At 38.4% G+C, this 27,022-nt stretch overlaps 1 protein-coding gene across 1 annotated transcript in view; it reads right to left on the bottom strand.

Annotated features, from left to right (window-relative positions):
* Nucleotides 1–26,528, bottom strand: part of LOC128378878 (protein tweety homolog 2-like) — a 29,955-nt gene extending 3,427 nt beyond the window's left edge. Inside the window, exons 1-8 of the mRNA XM_053338450.1 lie at nucleotides 26,400–26,528; nucleotides 21,439–21,611; nucleotides 15,817–15,928; nucleotides 10,838–11,058; nucleotides 7,397–7,492; nucleotides 5,359–5,431; nucleotides 1,399–1,468; nucleotides 1,226–1,281 (exon numbers count right to left, since the gene is read on the bottom strand). Of these exons, the coding sequence (XP_053194425.1) occupies nucleotides 1,226–1,281; nucleotides 1,399–1,468; nucleotides 5,359–5,431; nucleotides 7,397–7,492; nucleotides 10,838–11,058; nucleotides 15,817–15,928; nucleotides 21,439–21,611; nucleotides 26,400–26,528 (930 nt within the window). The remainder of the gene's footprint in view (nucleotides 1–1,225; nucleotides 1,282–1,398; nucleotides 1,469–5,358; nucleotides 5,432–7,396; nucleotides 7,493–10,837; nucleotides 11,059–15,816; nucleotides 15,929–21,438; nucleotides 21,612–26,399) is intronic.
* Nucleotides 26,529–27,022: the final 494 nt, after the last annotated feature.

Raw genomic sequence — 27,022 nt, 5'->3', positions numbered from 1 at the left:
CAACCACTGTCCCTCCTACTAATATCACCACCCAATCTCAAGCACAAACAAAAGAGAAATATTTTTATCAACTAGGCCATCAGAGAAGAGATAATCCTTACCTACTTAACAAACATCGTTTTAATCTCTAAATGGATACTGTGACAATAACTAAGCATGTGGGTTTTAATAATAATTGGTCATGGATTTAGACTCCATGAATTTGCTCAATACATGCCACACACATATAGCACTGCTCATATAAAGTGACACAGCAGTAGGATCAAAACTAGCATATTTTCGTAATATTAAATTATGCTATGCAAGTGCTGAACTGTGTAAAGAAAAGAAAGCCTCCTCATCTGTAAGTGGGCATTAACTGCACATTCTATCCTCTAGAACTTCATATGCTGGGCTCAATCATAGATTAGTTGATCATGGAAGTTGTTAGACTACATCCTTCTGTTCGTGAATGTGTTTACAAGTCAGCACCACACAAACAAGAAGACCGTCCTTCACGGTTGTACTACCACACTCGGTCAAATGGCCCTTGCAAAAATTTCTCTCAAAGCCTTTACAGATCCAGTAATTACTTTTGATTAAGAAACATGATGAAAGACAACTGGAGTTTTGGGTTTTTTTCCCTATTTTTTATAATGTCTATGTTTGCTGACCTTGAAATGAAGTGGTTACTGAATAGCAGCCCTGGATTAAATTCTAGTTTTGTAATGCTGTGTAGTTTTTGATACATCTTTGTCATTCATATGTTTTTTTTTCAGCAAAATTAAGGCACCTCCAACTCAAGGATATTTGGAAAATGTGAGAAGTTAAAATCTTGATTGATGGACACATCTTAAAATATCAAAATAAATCAACATTGGATTAGTTGACTACCTTTATGCATGATACAAAATGTCATATAAATAAACAATAAATGTTGCTAGTGAGAGTACCCCAAGGCAGAGATTATGCACAGGGCAAAAGATACAGCTAATTTTTGGAGAACCACATATGAAAAAGGAATATTCTTTGATCACAGTTTCAAATCAAATCATTTTAAGTAGTTAAATTAGTATTGGGGGCTCATTTTTTAAAAACAGTTTGGACCCGATAATAATCGAGCTGCTTGGCATTTAACAAGGAAAAAAATCATTTTAAAATAGCAATGTACTTTCCAGCGTGTGAGTTTCAGTAAACAACTACTTGTACAAGCTGATAACTGAGACTTTGGGCATATTGTCAATACCTGTTGGAAGGGGTTTGGTAGATTCGGACTGCAGAACAAATAATAGTGTGCAACATCTAGAGGGTGAGAGAAAAAGGGAGAGAGAGAGATAGGGAGGGAGATTAGCCATGTGTCTTAACATTCACTGACAGAGAGCTGGTATCTGTGTAATTCTTTTTATAGAGATAAATTACCTGCACTAAGGAAATCCTTTGTTTGGTTAACGATAAACTTGTCTGGAGACACACAGAAGTCACTGGTGCCCTGTAGGAAAACAACAACACATTGTAATCTTGCAAGCATGCAAGACCAACATTTATTCAAGCTATGAACTAGATCCAATTTATTGTGCAGCAACTGAGTAAAAACTGATTTTACACTGGACAGTTATTGACAAACGCTCAGAAACATAAACTACTCATTTTACAACATTTTTATCACCCTTCAACTCTGGTGTTGACATGCCTATGAAATGAAATGCTCACAGACATATGCAATACTACAGCATACACAGACTTTAGGCTAACACCTCCACATCCATATACACACATATTAATACGCAAACACACTGACAAATGTGTGGTATGCAGCAACATATCTCAGGCTTTATTGATCATGTAGAACATGTTGTGCTTTACTGACCATGGAGGAAATCTGCAAAATATGTTCACACTCCTTAATTCATTCACTGAGAATTGCTAATGTGGAAGCATAAAAAATTGCAGGTCAAGGTTGCAAATTCTGTGCGCACTTAGTCTTCTGCAGAACATAAAAAGACAGCAATAAAACAAATAAACAATAAAATAACTTAAACATAATAATTTTTCACATGCATGCATAATTCACAGCTGTGGAAAATAACAGGCTACACGTTCAAATTGATCAGGTTCAAAGGGATCAGGTTCAAAGGGATCAAGAAATATGCTGTGTTGCATAATCAATTATCAAAGCCTCATGCCATTTATTCCTAATATAGTGTTGTGTCCATTGCTTTTTATGGCAGCCCCTATCAAAAAGAATCCCTTAAAAAATGAATTGTAAAGCATGGCTCAAAGAACTTTACAGTGAAAAAACAAAGTAATTATCAATAACAATAATAATAATGAAAACATGCCCTACACGATGTAACAAAATAAAACATGCAGGATTACAGCAATCAAGCAAGTACACAACACAAAACAGATCTATCTAACCTTCATTTGCACTTTCTATTGTAAGACTGACACTTCTCCCACCTCACTTTCAGATAATAAACGCATCCCTAAACTGAATTGCAATCATATGACATTTGTTTCCAGCAAAAAAACTGTACAGCAACATGTCTGCACTGTTGCTGGATGTTACCCTTCATCTCTATCTCATTATACTAGCAGGGACATTTTGTTTATGCTGCGTCTCATCAAAAATGTATAAATTTATGAGCGTTTTCTAGGACAACACCATCCTCTACCTTCCTTTCAAGATGCACCATGTTTTTTGCACAACGTAGTTAGGAGTAATGATGTACAGGGGCAGCAAGTTCACTTGCTTGTTTTGCTTTCTACCCCACATTCAAATTCCATTACCAAAGCTTGTGTTCTTTGTCTACCCACTTCTGTGTGGAGGACTGGGATAAGTTTAGAGAGGTGAAACACACATATAGCAAGGCAGTGGTAGAAGCTAAATGACTTTGCTTTGAGAACACATCCCCCCTGACTCGAGCTCAAGCAGCCACACTCGAGCTCTACTTGAGTTCAGAGCCCCCCCACACACACCTTCTCCCAAAACACATCAAAGACTCTCCATCCTGGAGAGGGACCCACTGCAGTTCGCCTACAGATTCAACAGGTCTGTAGACAACACAGTAGACATGGCCCTCCACTATATCCTCCAGCACCTGACCAATGATGGTGCACCGCCATTACTGAGTCCATCCTCACACTCTCATCATCTAGTAACCTGCTGCAACCGTCAATGACAAGGTCAGGCTGCAGCGTATCATTGGCTGTGCTTATAAGATTATAGGTTGCAATCTGCCGTCCCTCCAGGAACTGCATGAATCCAGGACACTGAAGTAAGCAGGAAAGATCATGGCTGATCCCACCCTGGACATTAACTTTTTGAAATGCTCCCCTGTGAGAAGAGGATGAGGTCTGTCAAGACCAAAACCTCAGCCCCCTTAAGCTGTTTCTTCCCATCTGCAGCCAGCCTCATCAACAAGGCCTGGGACCCCCACTGATTCAATGGACATTACACGTTATATAAATGTAAAACCATACCCATAATTGTATATTTACACATCTGCGACATCTTTGATGTAACATACTCCTGGTGAATATTTAGTACATTTCATCCATCTCTTTATCTTCTACTTACAATTTAAACCTGTAGCAACATATTTTACATATTTTTACTGTAAATTCTTTGTGTTTATGTTATTTAGGATCACTTAAAGCGATGGTTCGGCGTAATTTCAACCTAGCGTCATATGCACATTTACGTCTATTTAAACACCGCCTCAGCCCTTTTTTTCATTTGGTCACAAATTAGTGGAGTTAGAGCCATCAGCCTAATGGCTTTGTACAGGCGCTAATGGAACCAACAGTGTATCTCGTAAATGATCCCACTAATAATGCCTGGATTGTTATCAAATGTCTACGGTAGTACAAATAGGGTCTTTACTCATAAATCCATGCATTGGAAAGTTTGTAAGTACACCAGGAGTTTATTGAAATAACACTTACCTGATGGGTTTTACTCTGCTGCTACTGCTAAAGCTAACAGAGCACATCAAACATGAAGAAGGTGTTCTGTGCGGGATCTTGCGTGACCACACGGTATTTCAGTGATCGCGCAAGATTTCGACGATGTTTACAGCTTTAGCAGTTATTTTAATAAACTCCTGGTGTACTTACAAACTTTCCAATGCATGGATTTATGAGTAAAGACCCTATTTGTACTACTGTAGAAGTTTGATAACAATCCAGGCATTATTAGTGGGGTCATTTACTAGATACACTGTTGGTTCGATTAGCGCCTGTACTAAGCCATTCATCTGATAGCCCTAACTCTACTAATTTGCATCCAAATGAAAAAAAGGGCTGAGACAGTGTTTAGATAGACGCAATGGTGCATATGACGCTAGGTCAAAATTACGCCGAACCATCACTTTAATTTTGTGTATATTTTTGACTGTTATGCACCAAACACTAAGGCAGATTCCTTGTATGTGCAAATGTACTTAGCAAAAAACCTGATTCTGATTCTAATAATAACTAGGCAATGACAGGGAGATGCATGGTAGCGACAACTATTCTGAATAAGCTGGCCAGAAAGGTCAAAAGTTTTAATGTAGGGTCATGCTCTATAGTAATGAGCTGAGCTAAACCACAGGCACAGTTCAAGATATCGGTAATCATGCTTTACAACGGCAAAGAAGCTTGCTATTCATCGACAACCACAGCAGATGTCTGCATTTCACACCCTTGTACTTAATTTCAGGTTACAGTCAGCTGCCACCACCCTCTAATTTAGTCTCTCTTGACTGCTTCACAGCTGTCCAGATGTCAAATCCTGTAGGATAATCCACAGAATGACACCAGGTCTCTCTGCAGGAGACAGGGAGACAGTGGACGAGAGGGAAGTAGGAAGCAAGGGGTTACTCTTTGTACCCCAGACACTGTCCCTAATACATTATCCATTAAATACACTAAGCCCAGATGTGCTGAACACATGGTATACAGTTAGGAAAACAGAAGAACCTGTCAGAAACAAGAGGACTGAAAGAGATATAAAACTAAGCAGAATAAAAGAGATTTGAAGAATCGAGGGATAGCAATTAATGCTAGAAACAGCTTTGTTTACAACAGCGGAGCAAAGGGTCGATTAACCTAAAAGGCTGGGGACTTGTAATCAACTTTACTGCATGACTGGCCATGTGAAAGAAACTAAACAAACAGATACAGACACATTTTGACCAGGAAAGATGCCCTAGAATACACGCTTACTGACAGCCTGAAAACCCCTAGGAAGTAATTGAATTGCCTGTGGTGGGAAGTTAAATGCAACTGCTGTTGACCGAGATGTCAATTGGTTCCAAGAGCAACTGGTCTTCAGAGGATGGGTTCTGATCAAAAACAAATACATATTTTTTATAAAAAATACTGTTTTCTCACCACAGCTGTAGAAGTGCCCGCTCCCAGAGAGGCCCAGCTCAGGATCAGAGACAGCGCTACAAAAGCGATGATCCTGAAGGAAAACAGTAAACAAGAGAGAGAGAGAAAGAGACAGAGCGAAAGGGATGATGGGGGGCAAAGACACAATGCAGATGAATCAGCTTGTCTTTGTAGCAGTCATTGTCAGCCTTTTTTTAGTCAGTTAATTTGATTTATTCTTTTCAACTTTTGCATGGGAACTATTTTCCATCTGCCTGAAGACAGAGGCCCAGCTCTCACTTTGTACTAGTGGATCATAGATTAGACGATATGGCTGAAATTCAATTTATTCTGTGACATAAAAAAAATAAAATAACTCATGACTCCTTGATGAATTCACTTGTTAGCTCTAGACTCATAAAAAAATCTATTCTCCTCAGAAATAAGTTGGGTTGAAGCAAAGAATTGTTCAATAGAAGTCTCAAAAGGTCACAACTAAAAGTTATATTACTTGACGTCTGGGGACTTTCCATCTCTTTCCATGTCTGTTCTGCTGAATTCCAATAGCAACATCTGATTATCTGAACTTTCTATCAATCATTGCATGACGCCAGGAGGGCTTTCAAGCTTTTACACTATTTTTTGTTGTTGTCTTTTAAGGGAAACAATATTTATTTTTTTTTCTTATGTATGAACGTTCACAATGGAAAATTACAATAATAAAGAAATCTGGAATATCAAGCTTATAAAGACCAAGAAAACAGCATGACTAGACAGTTTCAGTGGGCGGGTCCTATAACTATGTGCTGACCAACTAGCGTCAGTGTTCAAAAGAACATTCAACCTATCATACCCATGTGCTACAAGAAGTCCACTATCATACTTGTGTCCAAGAAAACAAAGCCAACCTGCACCAATAGCAAGGCAGAGACTGTTTCATTCCAAATGAGGAAATTCTAGGTATCCCCTGAAATACTAAGGATTTTCTACTCCTGCACCATTGAGAAGGTCCTGATGGGGAAAATCACTGCCTAGTACAGAAACAGCACAGAACAGGACTGCACGGCCACAAAAATAATGGTTTGTTCAGCTGTACATACAATAGGCAATGCTTTACCCTGCCAAAAGGATATTTACAGCAGCTAGCAGAATAATTAAGGATCCCAACCACCTAGATAACCTCTTTTCTCTGCTGCGTCCAGGAAGAAGGTCCCGGATACACCAGACCAGCACTGAGAGGCTCAGAAAGAACTTTTACCCTCAGGTCACTAGGATCCTAACTTAGGTCACTGCCTAGGACTTCTTGTTTTATTTGCCCTTTTTGTTACATAATATAAATAACATTATTCACTACACTTTCTCAGTGACCACTGGTAGCAACTAGAGAAAGTGCTGAGTATTAAACTGAGTAAAAAGAGCAAGAATTGCCTCCTAATGGATGTAAAAGGGCTCCAAAGGGTTTTGATTCTCAAATCACTCCTCGGACCCTCTTGAAAGCACCAATAAAGTATCCCGAGAGCACTTAATAATTAGTTAAGGGAGCAAGCTCATCCTGCTCAGGCGATCAATAGGCATTAGTGAGCCTTATCAGAGAGGGATGTGAAGACTGATCCTGGACTTCATCTCCTAACACTGACATGTAGGCTGCACTAAATTGGGCAAATGGGATGGGAAGTCTGGACTGCTTTTCCAGTCAAACATCAGTGTTGGTTTAAATTACTGGTCGCAATTTACTGAATCAAATTCCTCTTTGATCTACATTGAGCATCATATGAATTCAACTGATCGGTTTGTTTGATTGAAAGAAATCTAAGCCGAGGTTACAAGGTTACTTTGACCTATATGTGGATGAAATATATAGGTTATAGGGAGGGATTTGATGATGCAATGCTATCGTTTGTTCTGTTAATGGACTCTATGGTGCCAGAGAGGCTCATTGGTGTCCTAACTGTCTGTGGTCTGTAATCCAGGCAGTGTCCAGGTACAGATGGACTGTTATAATGGCCCAAAAAACCAGATGAGAAGAAAATACCTCCACATACACACTCATAATACTTACGTGATAATTAGCCATCGAGATTGTTTGGCGATTCCCAAGCACATGGCCAAGCAGATGATTAGATCCAAAATCAGTATCAGCAGATAGGTCAGCCATCTACGACACGGGAAAACAAGGCATTAGCACCACAAGCCTCCTCACTCACTTTCATATGCTGACAGCTAATTTCCTGATGCACATGTGAAAGCCTCAGGAAGTGCTGGCCAAACATATGTTTTAGACTGAATGTGTGAGATCACTGTATGCTGTATATCAGCATTCTTGTCTCCTAGTTAGAGCCCATCTGTTTCTGGTCATTTTTTAGCCTGTTAGCTAAATAATTCAACACCACGGATCCATAGACATTAATTTTTCAAACTCTGAAAATGTCCTTCACTCAGCCTGGACTTCAAGTGTGCTTATGACTCATTTGTAACTGCACAGGACCCAGTAGCATTGTAAATCTTATAACACTGATCAAAAATATTGATCCTCAGGATGTCATACAGGCAAATTCTGAAAATACTATATATTGACACATACTTCCTGTGGCGTAGCTGCAGTATTGCAGTAAATCTGTACACTAGGGTCACGAGAGAATATGATCAAGTCATGCTATGCAAAAGCATCTAGTGCTTCTTCTTTTAGACTATCAAAATGTATTGCAGCCTGGCCATTCCTCTACACAAAGAAAAGGGCATATGGACAGAGAAAACTACTGAGAGGCTGGACTTCACTTTATTTACATAAGCAGAACTGCAAGAGTGTTTCTCTGAGCACAGTGGCAGAGATGATTTCAGAAACAGAATAGGAAAGGGAGGACATAAAATTGGAAACAGAATGGTGTCATTTTTGAATCGAATAACACTGGGTTGGCTGTAATATTTTCTGTTCATCAATAACGCCCTGCCACAGGCTGTTCATAGCCCAATGGTTGCATGAAATCCAATCAGCACCCGTGAGATTGGTGTCAGGTTGCACAAAGTGGCAACTGAAAGTCCAAAAGAATATCTGGTGGCAGGACAGAAAGAACACACCATGTGGAGCCATGAGGGAATATGAATGTCTGAAACTTACTGTATAGGAATAGGTCAGTGAGACACTGCAGCCAGGAACACACAGTGACTATTTGTGCTGTGTTGTGACAGGAATCAAATATACATGCTATCACAAGAGCTGATACATACACAAGTGTAGAAGAAAACAAACGTATCTGGTAAAATCTCAACCAGAATAAAATAAATCTTGTTTTGTTAAATCCCCAGATCAGGTCTTGACTTCAGTGTATGATGTATAAGTATTTTTTCATACTGACAAATATCAACAAAGCATGACAAATAGGAAAGAATTTGTAATTTGTTACATAATTAGCATTGTTAAGCACCTTTAAAATATAAAAACATAAAGGATAGCACAGCAGTAGCGCAGATCTTCTACATGAGCTAGCATGTGATACAGATACATCCACAGCCATCATCACAGCAAGTGGTGCATAGGCACAGATCATCAAGGGCACAGAACTCTAGTTCCACATGCACATAAATTAACAGAATATTTGTAGTTGACCATCTCAACCCTAGTTCCACTTAGCCACACATTCAGGAGCATTTAACCATGTCACATAGCCCTTATCAGCACATTAAGTTTAGTTGCAATGGAAATACAGATGTCCACATTTTTCACGTTTCTGAGTCTTCAATTGAGATAGTTTTGTCAACTGCTGTTTCCATGGCCAAGAAGCATACCTAAGCATTTGATTTGATAAACTTTACTTCAAAACATGTATAAAAACAAACAAGAATAAAAAACAGAAAAAAACACTTAATAATAACCAATAGACTTAAACAAAAGCAACCAACTCTCAGTAAACAAACCAAGAAATACCATGTCCAAAAAGCAGTAGGAGGAAGTTAATACTTAACATTTTTCTGCCCCCTAACTAATGCAGATAAACAACACCCCCTCATCATCTCTGTACGTCTCAAAACAATGTTTGTACCTCTTTTTCAATTGATTTATACCTTTGCTTTCCTTAAGTTATCTTCCTCTCACACATTCCAAAAATTCACCCCACAATTTGTATATTCTAGTTTATATTTCTAGTTTAAATGAAAATACATGACATTGTGAGTACAATCAAAATGTAAAGAAGTCTCATCTCAAAGAACTAAACAAGGACACAAACTGGAGATTTTTGAATTTATATTATTGTTTTTGTTGAGTGCACTGCACACTTTACTTTTGAATGCACAACAGATAGCATGGACATTGTCAATAACTGCTGCTGGTGGGGGACGTTGCGAGTCACTAGAAGGCTCAGGAGACCCAGCCCTTTTAGCAGGTTAATCCAGCTGCAAACAGTGTGTTTCAGAGCAATAAAAGGATTTTGCCACTGAGAGCCACGTGATGTCCACCCGAATTAACTATTTAGGAAAGATTTGGAATAAACCTGCCCATGCAAAAGAACACCAAAGTCCTTTGTAAACATGGTGAATTGACTGAATATGGAGCTTTAAAAGGAGATTATCCAAGACTGCCTATTTTGTATATAACCAGGGGCTAGGTGACTAAAACAACTTAACAAGAAGACACAGGAGAGATAGACACAGGAAGATGAGCCTCATAACAAGCAAACACATCAATAAAGTGTGTTGTTAATCAGCAACATGCATATTTTGGTAACATATGAGAGAAAAGGCTCAGATTTGATAGTATTTGGTGCAAGTTATTCCAAATGAGTCTTACATAACAGTAATGGACTGCAAATGTAAAACTCCACAGTGTAACAGATCTATGAAGTTTGAAGTTGTATGTGCTCAGAGATAAAAACAAGCTACAGAAAATATCAAACGAGCTTTATTGCATAGAATTTGACTTGGTGTTATAATGGTCAAAAATTACACTCACAGTTTGGGGCGGCAGCCTTTGGAGTCCTCTCAGAAATTAGCATTCCCTTCCTGAATTAATGTTGGATATTTTATTCATTGGACTACTTTGTTGTTGATTGGGTTTTTTTCTTCCTGTTTATTTAATTTCATTGCTGGCCTTTTAATAGTTTCTCACAGTTCTCATTTTGAAACAAACAAAATAGTTCTCAAAGAAAGAACCTGTCAAAATAATAATTGCAATCAATGTGAGAAATCGTCTGCTGGTAAGGAGATCATTTATGGTCTAATAGCCACTCTGCCATGCATAACATTCTTTGAGAGCAATACACATTAGAGCTCAAACTGCACAGTGGTTAATAAGCTCAATTTCAGCTTTCATTTATTTATCAAAGAAGAACAATTGCTTTTCCAGTCTGTATTACGTAGGGGAGATAAATATCCCCTATATTAATAAAATCCTATATCTGTCTGGTGTGAATCCCTTCTAGTCACGTTCTGAGCAGCTTGTTTACTTCATCTACTCACAGACAAAGTGAAATAATTGCCCCTGGGCAGTAACTACAACTGTGCCTACCTGTAATACTCAATGTGGGCTGTTTGATCTGCAATGGCCCCCACGTCAACATTGGCTTGGTTGATGTCCGGCAGCGCAGTCATCTCTCGGATAACGTTGTTGATCATCAGTTGCATGAAGCGAAGAGCTTGGAGGTAGTCGGTCCTCGCTGCAAAGATCTCATCCAGTCGTTGCAGGTGCTGTTTCAGACCAGATTCCACATTACCCAGAGATCCTGCAACCTATAGAAGATATAAAAGAAAATAGTGGGTAAAAGTGGGTATTCTGTAAAAGAATTCGGTAACAGAATAAGGGAAGGTAGGAAGGTGAAGAGGAGTCAGAGAGAAACAGGATCAGAGAGAAACAGGAACGTTAATAAATTCATAAAAAAAACAGATCTTCATAACACGAAGAGTGAAAACGTAGAGAAAGGTGAAAGAACCAAAAGAGCAGTCCCTGGAGGAAAAGATTAACTTTTCTCCTCAAATGTGTGCTTTATTCAGATAAACAATTGTTAGAGTGGAATACTGATAACAATACCGGGGAGACCTGTTATCACAGGGTTCTTTGATAGTGAGTACAGAGTGGGAAGAGGCGCAGTGGAGTAGAGTAAATACATTTTACTTTTCTGTTAAAACACAAACAATGCAGTGCAGTGAACGCTTGCACTTTTACAACATCAATCAGGACTAGAAACAGGTCAATCATAGCCTGATGCTAACAGGGGGAAACTATCTCACTACCATAGCCACTTTTCACTCAGACTCATAAACTCAATAGCTCGACCCAAGTATGCAGATGTTTTAAAATGTGTCACTAAAACACAAACACGCACAAACCCCTGTAAAATGAAACGAAAAGGGCAACCCTGCTATCATAATAAATAAATCATAATTAATAAAATATGGACTATGGTCAGGTCTACAGGTCTTCCAGTGTATGAAATAACACTATAAAAAAATCTGTAAAATTGTTAGTTAAGCTTATGAACAATATTAAAGGTTTGGAGACATCAATAATATTTGTGGAATCATGAGAAAAAGAAACCTGTATATAAAGAAGCAAAATCAGGATATTCAATTTTAAGGGTTGATTTGAAGGGTTGATTCAACAGGAGAAAGAAAAACAAAACAATAACAAGAAGATTTCCAGTTCAGAGAAGTTACAAATTTAGCAGAATACCCTAGTTTTACATGGACACGCACCACTCACACCACAATGGCTTCTTCACTTAGAATATTTACAGTTACATTACATTGAGTAGGAGGCTTCACTAATTCTGAACAGATGTTCCTGTCTGTATTGTAATCTGCAGGCGTACTTTCTTTATCCATCATTGTTTCTCCATTACACCCATGACTTTTTTTTATACAATCAAGCCTTCTGAGTAAGATTGTTCATTCCTGTGCTGTGATAACTCACCACAAAGGAGATAAAAATGTATCTAAGTCTCCTTGACACTATAACATTTCAAACACTGTTGATTAAATTCTACTGAGACTGCGCTTCTGATGGGCTGTAAGTGAGACCCCCAGAAAGTGTATCCATGATGCAGAGATGAGGCTAAGATAAAGGCCCATCCTTCACTCCAGCACTCCCAAGGGGGGTGGAGTGTGTGTGATTGCCAGTAAACTGTTCTCTCTCCCCGCCCCCCCCCCCCCCCTCCTCCCCCTCCTTCCCCTCTATGTTCATCATCTCTCACAGTTCATGCCACAACGCCCAGAATCTTATCTGCAAGCTAGAATGCTTGAGTGTGAGAAATGGGATCCATCAGCTAGCTGCTTGGGGGTGATCCACATTTCCCTAATCTGGACCGTCCCGTCTTCTTTTAAAATGAATTAAAGCTCACTTTTACTGAAAGCAGGTCACAAGGAGGCCGCTCCATATTGGACGCGCCTGTTAAATGAGAATGATTGATTTGAGGCTCACAGCAGCGGAACTCCAAATGCCAATGCACATGCAGCTGAACCGTCCTGTTTGATGCCTTCACTGATGTCATATTTCAGAGATTTACTGCATTAACTGTGACAGTAAAACAATATATATGATCACAGCGATTTAAAGTCAAGCAAGGTAATATATTGTGAAATAGGACACTGAGGAGAGACATTCAGGGAAATTGATGTATGGTGCAGAAAGTAGTAATCATTTTGTTCTAAAAATCACAAGACAGCTTTCACTTTGAAAGAGTAAGAGCTATATTTAAAAGTGTAACCACAGTTGTAAATTGGAAGCGTGCATTCTGATGTAGTGCAATTGCAATGTTTTCTCATCTGTTATTTCCTAGCAGCGATACAAAGCTCTTAATATTGCATGCTGTACACTAGAAATGAGACTAAAAGAAAGAATGCCTGCCCCCTTCAATAATAAAGGAAGAATGGTCCTCTTCATCAAATTTTGGTCTTTATGACACATGATGATGATGATCCCTTCCAGGGTGTGAGAGTGCATATTTTATGATGTGAAGAGCCTTAACATGCTATCAGTGGAACCAAAAGAGCTCCTAGTATAAATCACTGACCTCGCAGTAGCCTCTTGAAGTAGAGATTTGGTTGCTCTTGTGCCTGTTTACAAATCTGAATTCAACCCAGTGGGCAAAATACAACATTAATGTAAAGCAAACTGTTAAATTGATTAATTTTAAACTAAATTAACAGAAACACACATGATAATCTAAGGAAGGATTCAGTAAACCAATTCAACAGTGGAGAAATTATTATTTCAAACCGAAGACTACAAAGACTAAGGCAGCTTTAGCTTTATGGGATGGGTATCCAGCCAACTCATCAGCTCTGTAAGTAGAGAACATCATATCAAGCTGTGATTTTGCAAGTGAGAAAGCCTTTGTTTCCCTAGGGGAACATCAGTGTTGCTCATACAGTCATAGCATACATCATGCAACAGGATTTAATCAATACCCAGATACCACAGAGGAAGTCAGCTGCAGCGATGCAATATCATCAAAGTTGAATCCTATTTACTTCCTACAGCACAAGGAAAGCACTGTATTGCAAACTGCACTCAATTTCCAGGATGTTATCAGCAACACTATGGCATATGGTGCAGTGGTTAGCACTGTTGCCTAACAATAAGAGGACTCTGGGTTTGAACCCACCATCCAGCTGGGGTCCTTGTGTGTGGAGACTGTAATATGCCTGTGTGGATTTTCTCTTGGTACTCTAGCTTCCTCCCACAGACTAATTATGCAGGTTCTATATATATATATATATATATATATATAGTATAACAAAATACAGCCTCCAAAATGACCAAAGTTCAACACCTCTCTCAAACAGTTTCAACAAAAAACAAAACAAAAGACACTCCAACCATCATGAAGGTAGGAATTATTGCAAGGTTGTCGTATTAGACTACATTAGCTAGGTGTACCTAATGGCATTTGAGTAAGTATTACTTTATCCATCATGACCCAAAATGTTGTATCATACAAATAAATATACGAGGTATAAATGGATTAAATGTAAATCTGTTCTCCCTTCAGTAAGCAGTATTCAGAATACACAATGAAAGAATGTGCACAAAGCTGTTTGTGTCCACATATTAATACAATATGCATGCATATGAAGCCTTATAATGTGTGACACTGATGTGGACACACACACACCCCCACAAACACACATGCACACGCACACATACAGTACAGATAGTAAGACTGAGAGAAATGGAAAGAGGAGCGGCTTAACATCCATTAATGCACTGCAGATGGGAGTTAATCCTCTTCTTCCTCTTTGTGATTATTGCTTCTTGCAGGGCCTTGTTCTGATTCTCTTGCTCTCCTTCCTCTTTCCTATCCCTCCTCCCTCTAAGCCTCCCAAATAACTTCCCTGAATGCAGGTCAGGAGTTCTATAGAAATAATCCCTATTTACAAACCCCAAGGCAACAGTCGCCTCAATTCCTTCACTGTGACAAAAAGCGGATGCAGACCCCCTGCAGTGACGTGCTGCTACTGAGACAGATGCACACCCCATTAATGGGGGAGAAGCTCTGGTGTACAGCAGCTGTAAATCAGTATTTCCAAGTAGAATGAGACAGTAAGCCATCAATCTCTGAACTCATTGCCCATCTATCTGTCAGTGATTTAGCCTTTGGGGACAATGTCCAATATTTCTAGGGTTCCAGTGTAGCAGCCCAAACATAGAGTATCTACACGACGCACCCACTTTACTACATGGCACATCAACTTGGTTAGGTTGAGGTATGAGGAGGGAGATGCTTGGAAGGGTGTGTCTGTAATATGTCGTTAAGTTGACAGTATAGGGGATGGGGTGTTATGTAGTAAAGTGGATGTGTCATGTAGGGTTAGGGCAGCTAGATTCTTTTAAGTAGGTATCTGGATAATGGATATCTGGGCCAAGACTTCCTTTTCCATGCCTTGGTTATGGTTTACAGTCTGATTAGCAACTTGAAACGGTCCAGATGACATTTCGCCTAGTCTCTATACACAGATGTATGCATATGAATGCAGATAACTTAAACTAATAAAATGCTACATTGCTGTCAGACGATAACAGATGTGTTCCTAGATTGCATTTTGGCCTCTCTTGCTCTCCCCATGGACTGCTTACCTGCATGCAATCAGAAGCTATTGGTCAATACTAGTCAGACTGCAAAGAGAAACCAAAACACTTCTGGCACCAAAATCTTATCCTGTTGCCTACAATTTCTGCTTTCATACGCAGATACCTGTTTATAAAGATTAGAAAGCCATGAACCGATCCTGCTTAGTGTCACCATAGTAACTGAAAAAAGCCACAGCATAGGAAGCACAGGACTAGCAGTTAGTAATATTAAAAAATGAATTTTCATATTTCTTACAACTCTGACACATTTATTGCCTGGTCAACTCACACTGATTCAACTGAAAAATTGTTGAATTATTTAAAGTCATAGAAATCATTTAAGTGACCACAGTTCATGTTTTGAATGGTGATATCATTTGAATAGTAGAATTGAGTAGTGGTTGGCATGCTCCTCTCACCAGATTGTTGATTCCACCTAATGTTCGATTGGCATTGTAGAGTGAGTAGGTCAGCTGGTACACGCCATCATTGGTCTCACTGTTTCCATAGAAACCAACTCCTACAGCTGAACTGTAAAAAGAAGAGATTCAGATCAAATAAACAAATAAATCAACATAATGAATTCTCTGTTTGTTTAATTGTGTTACTTTATTAATTATGGACTGCAAGAGGTTGTTAGAGGACAAAGACATGACAAAAAGGACATTGAGGCTTTAGGAGGAATCATTCCAATAAATTCCTTTTTAATAATTTTCCAATTTTAGTCTTACATATTATTATTATTGTACATGAATACAACTAAAATATTCTACTGGCAACTGAAAAAAGGCAGTTTTGATTAGACACACAACAAGTTTAGAAAAATAAATAAAATATCTTAATAAGTATGTTAAAAATAAATAAAACATTAAAAGAAGAAAAAAGATTATGAGTCATTTTCATTCTATTCTTGTATTTAGATGATGTTTTCATGAAGATCAGGTCCTGGTTCAAACTTTGCACCCTCTGATGTGTGAAATATGTAATTTCTATATTTGTCTTATGTCTTCCTATATGAGCTCTTCCTCTATATCTACCTCTATTTACAGCAGCATATTTGAATTTCTTCTTCCACTCATGACTAAAACCACATCAGAATTCTATTTGACGTCTGAAACATATTCCAGTGCAATACACAAGATCCCTATTTCACCCCTTGCTGCAGCCCGAGACTGTGCCCAAGCTTCTGTAATAGGGAGGATTAGTGTCCTAAACCTCACAGTCAGTGTACCCTACAGTATCAGCCGACACTGATATGAGCAATGACACAATATAACTCATTCTACACAAAGGTCACAGGTTAGTAACACTTTTGACAACATATAGGAGCAGTTAGCATAGGAGAGCTCATCAATCATGCTTGCGACAGCAGATCACAATATTTTTGTTGTTTCTGGACACACACACACACACACACACACACACACACACACAGACACACACAGACACACAGACACACAGAGATGAGGGGGAAACTTAATCCTAGATTACTTTTACAGTGACTCATATGTAAAGGACTTCTAACACCATTGGTGCTGCAAAACCATAAAAATCATTACAGCCAGGTAGCCATGTGGCCAGGTTAACGTTTTCATCCCCTGCAGTGAGACAAAGGCAATAAAGGAAGTTAGCTAAGTGCACAGAGGAGATGTGGAGTCTTGTGTTATTTTTGAATGCCATACATCCTAACGGTGTGTGTGGTATGTCACTGTGAATGCGTATGTGCCTGTGTGTGTGTGTGTGTGTGTGTGTGTGTGTGTGTGTGTGTGTGTGTGTCTGTTTTTGTGTCTGCAGGCACAAAAACACACACACACACCCTAACCTTGTAAGAATTATGAAAACCGCTGTCTGTGTCTCCTCCATTAAACTAGTTCCCTCCGGTTATGATTTGGGGCACTTGGGGCATATCCAGTATAATCCAGGCAGAGCATATATGTGTATATATATATATATATATATATATATATATATATATACATAAACACAAACGTGTGTGTGTGTGTGTGTGTGTGTGTGTGTGTGTGTGTGTGTGTGTGTGTGTGTGTGTGTGCACAATTACAGTAATCCTTTCAAATTAAACTGAGTGGATGTGGTTATGAAAGTTACTCAGTTCAGCTAGTTAAAGGAAACTGAACAATCTTGCTTCTCACTTCTCAAGATTTTTGTGTTCCGGTTGCTCCATGGTGGTTTGGACAATGAGCTCTTCATTAACCTTGTAGTTTAGAGGAGTGAGTTGAAGTGAGTTACATTTTGGTATTGAAAATAAAATTTGACATTGAAAACAAAACCTGAACTGAAAAAGGAAACATTGACTCATCATCAGATCAGTCTTTATTAAATTTTGTATTATTGTATTAAGCATCCTTCCGTCCTTGGAAGTTTGTACTCCTGAGTTGAACATGCCAAGTCATTAACACCTGACTGTATTGTGACAAAAGAATGTCAGCTCAGAGCTTTTTTTCTCCCAAAAGAATAACCTCATTGACGGAGAGATGCAGTGCATTATGTTATTCAGTTTCTAATGTAGTTCTAATAAAAATCCAAACTTAATGTAGCTTAATTAAATAAAGAAAATGTAATAAAGACTGTTCATCTTAATACATTTATATTTATTGAAACGTGGTGACATCTAGTACCCAAATAGTAGGTACTAAATTGCGTGCACAGTGCAATAGATTGTGCGTTTCGTTTGCATGCGTTTTGCGGGTGATCTACTAAGAATAACTATGCAGATGAAAACAGGTGCAACAGGGTGGAGACAGCAGTATTTAAATGAGGGTTTTGCGTGTCTGAATGGAGAGTTTGGACGAGCAGAAAGCTGCGAGCACAAAATGAAATGTGATCAGGTTCTAGTGGAAGAGGTTAACAAATATATTGAGTTATAACAAAAACAAATATAACCAGAAAAAAAGACATATGGGAGAATATCTGTGACAAATTCAATGCTGTTAGTAAAAATAAAAATATTCCACTCCAAAAATATTAAAACAGGTGGAAAAACTCTGTCCTGTGCGTATTCTGTCATTGTGCCTCCTTCTCCTCCTCACTACAGTACCAGCCATCATCTGTGTACAGTGCACAGCTGGTTAATACCTGCCCTTCAAAGGTATTATTTATAGACGCAGTTTCCGTCAGTAAAATGTACCTTCAGGTTTGGTAAACCACAAAGCGTGTGCCAAATAACATATTTGCATTTTCTCCTCCCTGTATTTTGCACACTGGGGTTGAAACGCCCCATATTACATATTCATTATGACAAAGGTACTAAATGGACAGCGCGTATTATCTTGCACAGTTGAAAGACACAAACCTCAGTGCGCTGCGTTAGTAGATCAGCTTGCACATTTTTTGCGGGTGATGTCAAGTTTGCACACATTTTTACACATGGAGACCTTTAGTAAATCAGGCCCATAGAGTCCTAGAGGCAGCACTATTGTTCTGTCAAGGAACATAGACCAACATTTATATTTCAAAAGGAAATATATATCTGAATGCTGTGAAGACCTTAGAGCCAATACAAAATGACCAAAGCATTGCACAGAGCCTGCGGCTACGAAATGCAGCAGCAGATTTACAAATAGGCGGTATTTGTATAAAGTGACATATTGGGAATCTAAATGGTTACGTTCTCACCTGAAAATATTTCAAAATAAAGTGATGTATTAACAGTCTTTGAGTTAAAATTACAAGTCTGGCTCAAAATCTCTGCCATGATGCTATCACCCTTGGATAGCTTCATCAGATCACAAGGTACACTGTCATGTAGGCAGAGCAAAGGCCCTTCTCTACAGCAAAACGCTGACAAGTTGAAATTGAATATCAGTGACACTGAAAAACAGAGCAAAACAAAAAACAACAACAACAAAAAACGACAGCTTAAAAAAGAGTTGACTGAAAAAAGACAGGCTGATGTTTGATGTTGAAAAACACATGATAATGGAAAAAAAAAGTCTAAATAAAACAAGTCTGCAAAATTGAAATGTTATTTTCCGTGGAACTTCTTTCAGTGCCAATACAACTTTTTCCAATACAAGTGCTCCAATGCCAGTGTTTTCTTTTTCAGTTAAGGTTTTGTTTTCAATGCCAAAGTTTATTTTTGATGCCAAAATTTAACTGTCACTGTTCTAGCCCCATAGCAGGTTAGCCTCCTGGGAAGCGTCAGTCTTTGTGTGGCTGAGCAGGAGGCTGTCCACAGCAGCTTGATATGTTAAAAGAAACCAATATAATACACAATAGGAGAAACACTCCAGGATGCTCAGTGTGGTGTATTTGCTCCTCCGAGGATCGCTTCACATACTGTGTGACGACTGAATCATTGTACCTTAATATGCAAATAATGTGATATAAACAAACAGCCACATTGATTAACAAGTAATAATAGATAAATGCCTTGAGTCTGTAGAAACCATGGTATTACTCTTGTACTAAACTGAACCAGGGCAGAATAATTTTTTTGTATTATTATTATTAGATTAGTTTTTGTTTTCTGTGTTAGTTACCTTAATTTACCTCATTCATTCTCCTAGGGTCAACATAATAATCAAGATAGGTGCAGCAGCTCTTTAATCTTTTTCCCCTTTGTATTCAAGTTTTGCAGCTCCACTGAAATGTAATTTTATCTAATAAAAATCTCATGATCCAACAGAATAGGGGACAAAACCATTAGTGCCATATTATAAAAGAATTTCCGTTTTATATGCATCTCTTTGTGTTTCTGTACAAGCCGTCTTTGTTCCAGTCCAGCTTCAAAAGCATCAGAAATATGTAACAAGAGCAGAGCTGAAACTGTTGCTGCTAAAACTTACTATCAATAGCAATGTCAATTTATAAGGTTAAACATGAAAAATGTCACCAGGAATTACAAAACTCTACAAAAGTATCAGTAAGTTATATTAGAGGCAGGGCAACTATGGTTTTAAACCACAAAAAACTTTGTCTCTTCATCTTGATATTAATTCATGACTAAATGATTTAATAGGATGTTGTATGTGGCATTTTATATGTAAAAATAAATGTATCATAATCCATAGCAACAGGCTTGTACAGAGAGAGGTCTGGAAAGGAAAGAGATAACAGAGCAGCTTTGCTAAACAGCATCATGCCCAGTCACTTAGCATTAACACAGGTCTTGTGTGCTGTACCAGTGGCTTGTGTATGGACACAGGAAGGTAACAAAGTTAAAACCCAACACTTGGATAAATGTCACAAGTTTAAGCCGGTCTGTACATAAATTCAATCAAGTCTTTTGGATGACTCATTTGTTCTCTTTCATTTCTGCCTAGATGATTTTTGTCAAAGCGTATGAAACCATATTAAAAAGTACCTTTATGTATAGGAATGTAGCTCTGTAAGTCTTGTGGAAGGTCCCTGTCCATTAGTGCTTACATAAACTGTGTATCCCAAGTACAGTACTTACAGAACACAGCTTGATTAGCAGTTAATCACTCTCAATGAAGCTAATGCAATAGACAATTTATATAATGTCAGTGAAAGGCTGCAGCAGGATGGTTTGGTGGATATTCAAAACGGACCTTCTAATTTGACAGTGAGCAATCAGCTGTCAAAGTTTTGGTGGGTAAAGTCAGCTGAGCAGTCAGCTGAGGGATTTAGCAGTCTGGTCACCTATTCCTATGCTGATCGGGGCCCATCTGGTGATGTGGCCTGTCAGAAATATGCCAGCCACACGGGTCTCATGTGTACTATTCAGAAAAAAAGAGAGATTTTTTTTTTTTTTACTTTTTGTTTTGAGCAGGAATGGAGCTGCACATTAGCATCCTTTGTTATAGCCTGCAAAACTGTCAACTTATGTGCCTGAGCTGAGAAAACTAACAAATCTGACATATGCTAAAACTGTGTGTGGTATAAACAACAGATGGAGGCAAGTCATTTGACTCATATTAGCTTTGAGTGTAATTTCTTTTGACATTGTAATGCTTTGTAGAAGAAAACCATCTCGTGAATGTCTGGATGAATTTTTTTTTCATAGTCTTTTCCCTTGTATACCCGTAGTGGATCACCATTATTTTACCATTCAGACTCACCATATGATAAGACCTGTGATGACGGCAGCCGAGGTTACACAGCAGGTATCAGGGTTTTTGGTGTCATCATCCATATCCTTGCGGCAGCAACACAGGCAGACCAGGTAAACCGCCACAACCAGCAGACTCAGACCCAGACCCACTGCACCAACACATGCTAGAAATATCAGAGACTGAGGCAGGAGAATGGAGAGAGAAAGACAAAAATACCATCAGTTGAAGTCAAGATGTCAATGTATGTCTACCAAGGACCTTTCAACAGACTATAGCTGCAAATAATCAGGGGCAGAGCAGACTTTAATATTAGGCAAAGTAATAAAATATATGTATATAGTTACTCAAGTGAGTATAGTTATGAACATTTTCCTGTTGCATAGACTCTCTTGTTAGATGATGGGAGCACTGACCCTCTTGCCCCGTAAACCCCACTGATTAAAATATATTTTTTAAAATCTAATTCTACAAAAAGAGTGTCAACAAGTAGCTTATTAGAAAAAAATAACTGTTAGGACAAAGAGAGAGAGAAAGTTTTCATGTGTTATGTTACATGTTATTTGTATTATTACTATTACAGACACATTACCTTATAAGCAACATATTGTTAATGTAAACATCATTTTAGCTACCTTATATAGACCTATTGCTGGGTAGTTTCATCTATAAAGCTGCATCATATTTAATCCTAATCTGCAAATGTAGTTGAGTATAAATGTAAAGTAGCATACAATGAAAATATTCAAGTTAAGTAAAACTACCTCGCTTGAGTAAATGAGTGTAGTTATTTTTCATTGGCTGGTCCAGTGAGCAGTTCATGTCAGAGAAACAGAGGAAAAACCTGGTAAATGATTGTGTCCATGGTAATTAGAAACCTCCTTCATACCATATAGCCTACTGTAGTTAAAAGTGAATTTACCCAAGTATTATTCTTCCAGTTATGAGGTTCATGTAGCCTTCTTAGACTTTAATATTTCCATTTTAACAGTATACTTTTAACTGTATACTTCCACTCTTCTTCTACCAGGGTGATTCAGTTACTTCTATTTCATTGGGAAACACTGCAGTTATCATTGTACTGCATTTATCTAACAGTTCATTACTGGTTACTTTGAAGATTGAGCGTTTACACAAAAAAATATCAACAAATAAAATATTATGTGTTATATATTTAACTATACATAAGTATTTATCTCATTTAAAATGGGCTCCACCTTCAATAGATGTTAAGTAAATGTAGGTCATTTGTGCTGATAATACTTATGCAGTTTTGCCTAGCTACAGTTTTGGATGCATGGCTTTTACTTTGAACAGAGTATAGTTTGTGTGATATTAATAGTTTAACATTTTGTGAACTTTGTCTACAACTGCCAATATCAATATTCTCAGTTATAGTGAGGATAAAAAAATGGACGAAGGACACCCCATGACTGATTTTGCCTGGGGCCCTCAAATAACTAAATCCGCCCCTGCAAATAGTTTTGAAAAGGCACACTGCCGTCATGTGTGGTCTTAAGGTGTCAGATCGGGTGACCCGAACACCTGAGAGGTTGACAGCCTGACTGAAAACATCCCCCCAGTATCAAACAACACTCAAGTGTAAAGATATGCTGTCAGTGTTTAGTGTGTTGCTACCTCATCCATTGATTACTATTGTCCCCGCTGACTGCAGTCCACAGTAAAGTGCATAGAAACAGAGAAATTGGTGAGTTTGGGTGAAAACATCCCCCCAGTATCAAACAACACTCAAGTGTAAAGATATTCAGTAAGTGTTTAGTGTGTTGCTACCTCATCCATTGATTACTATTGTCCCCGCTGACTGCAGTCCACAGTAGTGCATAGAAACAGAGAAATTGGTGGGTTTGGGTGCAAAGACGGTCCACAGAGTAGCTTTATTTTCTGCCAAGTGGCAAAGCAGATCTTGGACTGTGACTAACAGGAAAGCAGAAATGATCCAAGGCTGTGGGGAGGGGAGCATCATGTGACACAACGGCTTTCATTCAGTCTTGTGATTTCTGAGTGTACAAAATATTTCAAGCCTGAGGGATGGAGAGAAACAAGAGAACACTGACATACAGAAAGGAGAGGAAATACTGTATTGAGGTAGTTTATATGTTACATGAAACACTATTTCAGACTATTTCATGATAAATCCCCACAGGCCTTCAGTGTTTTTTTTGTTTTTTCTGCAAAGTCATTTCTTTTATCTCTATGGCAAGTTAAGAGGTACAAAATGGGCAATATGCTCCAAGACAGAGAGAAATGCATAGTTTATTTGGATAGTGTGTGTCATTTTTTCTGTAGCTAACTGCAAAGCTGTGTAAAGGCAGGAGACACATCAATTGATCTGTTTCTCTTAACAGCAGTATCATAAAACCTTGCAACCATTTACAGACAAAACACTTTCTTCATAGTCTCAGTATTGGAACCAAAATATCCAAACGGGGGCAATCAATAGTGTTTATCATTGCTACAGCAGGAACATTTAATTCAGTGGGTTCAAACCCAATACATGGAACTTTTAGGTGGTTCGAAGACAATTGAGAGAAAAGCATGACCTTGGTTTTACTTGCAAATAACTTGTTTCTTTCCACAAATTCAGAAAGTCTGGGTCTAGTTGACAACGCAGAACTTTTCCTTGACTGCAACATCTATGACTGATTATTCAATTTGGATGACATTGACACTGTGACTGAATTTAAATTACATCCCTTCGCATATTCTAACAAAGTCCTTTATTGTTCAAACTGTTTCAAGTTTTGTCATGCTGAGTCCGATTTGTTCTTAGCGTCACAAATTATAGGTTAGAAATTAGTTTGTTAGTTAATTCGATCATCATACTTTCAACTTGGGGAGGGATAGCCTTAAAACAATGTCAAAGATGTATATAAATGTCGCTGCATAAACAACTGATATAGCTGATGTAACCTCAAAAACCAATGATTAGCAAATGATTGTTTTTTGAGGGCACTGTTGATGAGTGACTTTGTGTAGAGTACAATGGTTTCAACTCTGGTTAGATTTTCTGTCACTATAACTCAGTTCAGGCTCTTCAGAGGCATAATGCTGCTAGTTCCACTCTCCCCTCGCTAATTTTCCACTCCATTGTTTTGTAATTAGACATGTAGGTGCTTCAATTTCCACGGTCTGCAGTGCCATAACAAGGCAACGGATGCATGAGAGGGAGGCAGAAAGAGAGACAGAATACAGCAACAGCATCTTCACTTACTGACCACCAGTAGGTCATTGATCTTCCCAATGGGGGATGCTTGTATGAAGTAGGCCTAAATGTGAACGCTTGTCTAATTAAATTAAACAGTAAACAGCAAGCTTCAGGAAATGTATCTATAGCTATTGTGGACTTTCCACTTTTCTCTAAAGGCAACAGATGTGTCAGTGTGTCAAATGAAGAACAGGAGTTATTTCCAGGCTTAAGAGGCTGTGTAAGTCCTACAGTTTATTGTCTGTGACGCCTACATGGTACTCTTCACTTCTCACTGACAGGTGCTCAGCAGAGCCAATGTGACACTGCTGGGGTTCAATGACCCAAATGCACTATGACACAAGAAGAGAAAGGTACAGTGGAGGACACAAGTCAGAAAGGGAGGTTTTCCTACGGCTGTATTCATAGATGTCCTAGGGCAAAAGGAGATGTCAGTGCTATATGGTTATGCTCTTACACAAACACACACACACACACACACAGATAGACTATACATGTATTACTATATATAAGTTGTATTTCTCAGGGACTCACTGTCAGGGACTATATCCATGAAAATCATGGATACAAATCTTACCAAGCTCAAACTATAAGCAGTATTCACCCTCATACAGTAAAACAACAGCTCCACAATTTTTTAATTAGATTTGGAAACAGTATTTCTGTTACACAGCAATCATAGAAATGTTGTTTGTGATTATTAGTGATTCTGATAATGAGTATTAATTAAATGTATGCCTGTCAAGCTGCTGTTGTGACACTGTGATTTTTTTGTATTGCAATATAAACATCCATAATATGAGGGCAACAAAGGTGATGGACTCCTGATGGAAAACTATGGCAACAACTGAGCATGAGCATCCATCTTTTCCCATCATGCAGCCTATTTTACCCATAATTACTCACAGTCAGTCCCCAAAACATGCCAATTTGGGGCATTTACCTAGCATCAATTGGACATGTTAATGTATTCTGGGTAAATTAAAATACATAATTAGAAAAAAAGGATATTTTGACAATTGGAAAAGTGCTCTTTTTACTTATGTGCTATATAATTGAATTTCACTTAAAGACATCCAAGGATAGGGCAAAAATCAAAATGTCATTATCTCCTACTGTAAAATATGTAGTAATATAAAATGAATGGTTTCTTTTCTTTTTGTAATCATTTTATATATAGGCTATATATATATATATATATATATTTTTTTTTTGCTCACTATTATGGACACTATTGGAGACTACATGAGTGTATAATTACACAGTTGGTGGGATATACAGAACAGACTTTTAAAGAGTAATGAGGAATAAAGCTTGGAGGGAACAAAACCCCCCAAAAATAACTAAGCAGTGTGTGTATACATAAATATAGGCCTATACAGTACGTACATGCATACAATAGCTGTTTACCACCTTGGATATGTCATAAGCATGGTGCTTAATACAGGTCATGTGTAGTCATGTGAGAGCTGCCGTATGTGCTCTTTCTCTCTGACATTGGGACCAACACTTGCATCACTGAAATGAGCTACACTGGTGCATCACAGAAGAAGTCGATAACAAACGTAGCTTTTAACACTCAACACAACTTTGCACAATCTTCCTCAAGCTCTTCGTTTAAATTTGTATTCAACTAGCTTTTGTTCTATTACTTTGTAAAGTCGGTGGTCTGAAACAGCCCTAATGTGCTGGCGAGATTCTTAGGAAACTACGTGCGCTTTTACGCACAAGAGCAGTTACCAACCTGCTGATAGCTCGCCTCCTCCGGGTTAAAAGTGTTGTCCACCGTCTGGAAAGAGAAATTGAAGTGAGGGAAATTGTGAAGCCAGTATGTCCACCACGGAGCAACGTAATCAAGCCTTGCAGTGGCCATTCCTGCTTGAAAAGTCCACCAAACCACTGACGGCACGCTTCCCTTTGAGACCGTGACACTATAATAATCCCAGGTTTTGCGAAATATATATATTAAAAAGAAAGAATGAAAAAGACAAATAAAAAAATAAACGCGACCTTAGTTGTTGTAACAATAAGCGCAAAATATTAAAGAGGAAGTTCTTCTTTTGCCATTTCACTTTCAGGAAACCACTCCGGCTCCCATAGTTCTGTGTAAACTGCTGAGTTGCGCTACTACTAAAATAATATACAGCTTCTAGCGGGCCAAGCCAGAGACATGGGATTGAGCGTCAAAACCTGCCTCCTTTAACAGAGAAGGCGTGACAACCACTTTTCAGCCAAGTGGGCCAGGCTACGACTTTAACTTAATAAAAGTGAACAATGAATGGCCCCTGAACTGGACAAAAAAATGAGGAAAACGTCCTTAACGAATTTGCAAAATGGAAAATGAACATTAGACACCGAAAAACCCTT

This window comes from Scomber japonicus, chromosome 18, assembly GCF_027409825.1.
Source record: "Scomber japonicus isolate fScoJap1 chromosome 18, fScoJap1.pri, whole genome shotgun sequence".
NCBI classification, from domain to species: Eukaryota; Metazoa; Chordata; class Actinopteri; order Scombriformes; family Scombridae; genus Scomber; species Scomber japonicus.
Note: the sequence above shows the minus strand (reverse complement) of the source record. Positions and strands in the feature narration are given on the sequence as shown.